The 2,500-nt window shown below is 47.3% G+C and overlaps 1 protein-coding gene across 2 annotated transcripts in view; it reads right to left on the minus strand.

Moving 5' to 3' along the window:
* Window positions 1–2,500, minus strand: part of tyro3 (TYRO3 protein tyrosine kinase) — a 32,392-nt gene that overhangs the window by 23,705 nt on the left and 6,187 nt on the right. For both annotated transcript variants that reach the window (XM_031304654.2, XM_035994404.1), the window contains exon 2: window positions 721–901. In XM_031304654.2, the coding sequence (XP_031160514.2) occupies window positions 721–901 (181 nt within the window). The remainder of the gene's footprint in view (window positions 1–720; window positions 902–2,500) is intronic.

The raw sequence follows: 2,500 nt of genomic DNA on the forward strand, positions 1-2,500 counted from the left end.
TCTGTGTGTCTGTGTGTGTGTGTTTGTGTCTCTCTGTGTGTGTCTGTGTGTGTGTGTGTGTGTGTGTGTCTCTGTGTGTGTGTCTCTGTGTGTGTTTGTGTCTCTCTGTGTGTGTCTGTGTGTGTGTGTGTGTCTGTATGTGTGTGTCTGTATGTGTGTCTCTGTGTGTGTGTGTGTGTGTGTGTATGTGTCTCTGTGTGTGTGTGTGTGTGTGCGTGTGTGTGTCTCTGTGTGTGTGTGTGTGTCTGTATGTGTGTCTCTGTGTGTGTTTGTGTGTCTGTCTCTGTGTGTGTGTGTGTGTATGTGTCTGTGTGTGTGTTTGTGTGTCTGTCTCTGTGTGTGTGTGTGTGTCTCTGTCTGTGTATGTGTGTCTGTGTCTGTGTGTGTGTTTGTGTCTCTGTGTGTGTGTGTGTGTGTGTGTGTGTGTGTGTGTGTGTGTCTCTCTGTCTGTGTATGTGTGTCTGTGTGTGTGTTTGTGTCTCTGTGTGTGTGTGTGTGTGTGTGTGTGTGTGTGTGTGTGTGTGTGTGTGTGTGTGTGTGTGGGAATGTAGTAACCTTCCTCAAGAATGTGTTTCAATATCCCCAGTACATTTTATACATATGATATTGATATAGTATTGACTGATATATTATTGACTGATATTGACTGATATATTATTGACTGATATTGACTGATATATCATTGACTGATATAGTATTGACTGATATAGTATGATGAACCTGTGGTACGTCTCCCAGTGCTGCTCTCCCAGAGTGATGAACATCTGGTCCGTGCTGTAGAGTTTCTCTCCGTCCTTCATCCACACGATGTCGGGCTCCGGGAGGCCCTGGACGGCACAGCCAAGCCGCGCCGCGTTCCCCTGAGACAGCGTCTGATTGGACGGATGCTTGGTGAACACGCCTGCAGGAAGACGGAGAAAAGGAGAGGAGTCAGGGCTTTACATCCTGGGTTTCTCAGCTGAACCTCTGCAGAGACAACGTACTGACCTGCATCGTTTACATCGATGTCTACGTGCTTTTCTTCGGTCTTTGTTGGCACGTTTGCAGCATTTCTGTCATTTACCCCAATCTGACCCATTCTTAAAAAGTTTCCATATCAGAAATTTGGGTTTCTTTCAACCAAACTGTCAAAGAAAATAATGTGGATGCTTCCATACGACGCTTTACACATGTAAAATAATTGTTCAGTTCACTACTTTCATTGAATTGTATAGCATTGAAAAATAAAAACTCACAAAAGAACGTTGAAAAAAAAATCGACAACAACGTCAAATAGTGACAAAAAAACTGGAAAAAAATCCATTTCCACATATTTAAACCCATTTTAAAAACGTCCTGAGGGCCCTGAACACATCTCACCGACTCATTGTTCAGTGTTGTTGTTTCCGGAGTAGGGTGACCCGTCTCCGGCTGGTCCCCGGGGACAGGTCGGTCTGGTTTCTCCGGAAATTCAAAGCCAGACTGTCATGGCGTCTCGTTCAGAATACGATCTCATATTGCAACATGACATCATGACTTTGCGTAAACATACACGCCACTTTCCAAAGCCAAAGTGGCGTGTTATCTGTACGCATTTTGAGCTATCTGGGCGTAGAGTTTAGATTCTCGGCCCGAGCCCGAGCCAGACCGGACCTCGGGCCGGGCTCGGGCCGTTATTTTCCGCCACATCCTCGGGCCGGACCCTTGATCAAGCAATTTTTTTATTTATTTTTTTATCCATTACCTTATTTGGGTGGGGAGAAAGCTATGCCATAATCAGAAATATTATATATATATATATATATATATATATATATATAGGCTATATAAAAGTAACAAATGTCCATCCATCCATCTTCGTCCGCTTATCCGGTCTCGGGTCGCGGGGGTAGCAGCTCCAGCAGGGGACCCCAAACTTCCCTTTCCCGAGCCACATTCACCAGCTCCGACTGGGGGATCCCGAGGCGTTCCCAGGCCAGGTTGGAGATATAATCCCTCCACCTAGTCCTGGGTCTTCCCCGAGGCCTCCTCCCAGCTGGACGTGCCTGGAACACCTCCCTAGGGAGGCTCCCAGGGGGCATCCTTACCAGATGCCCGAACCACCTCAACTGGCTCCTTTCGACGTGAAGGAGCAGCGGCTCTACTCCGAGCTCCTCACAGATGACTGAGCTTCTCACCCTATCTCTAAGGGAGACGCCAGTCACCCTCCTGAGGAAACCCATTTCGGCTGCTTGTACCCTGGATCTGGTTCTTTCGGTCATGACCCAGCCTTCATGACCATAGGTGAGGGTAGGAACGAAAACTGACCGGTAGATTGAGAGCTTTGCCTTCTGGCTCAGCTCTCTTTTCGTCACAACGGTGCGATAAATTGAATGTAATACCGCACCCGCTGCGCCGATTCTCAAACAGTAACAAATGTGTAGCCTACAAAAGTTAGGCTGCAGTTACTAAATGCAGCACTTCATGCGCGGAGTCTCCTCCTCTCGCACGCATCACACCGGGAGCTTGAAGAAGTAAAGAA

The sequence above is a fragment of the Sander lucioperca genome, chromosome 18 (assembly GCF_008315115.2).
Source record: "Sander lucioperca isolate FBNREF2018 chromosome 18, SLUC_FBN_1.2, whole genome shotgun sequence".
In the NCBI taxonomy this organism is placed as follows: domain Eukaryota; kingdom Metazoa; phylum Chordata; class Actinopteri; order Perciformes; family Percidae; genus Sander; species Sander lucioperca.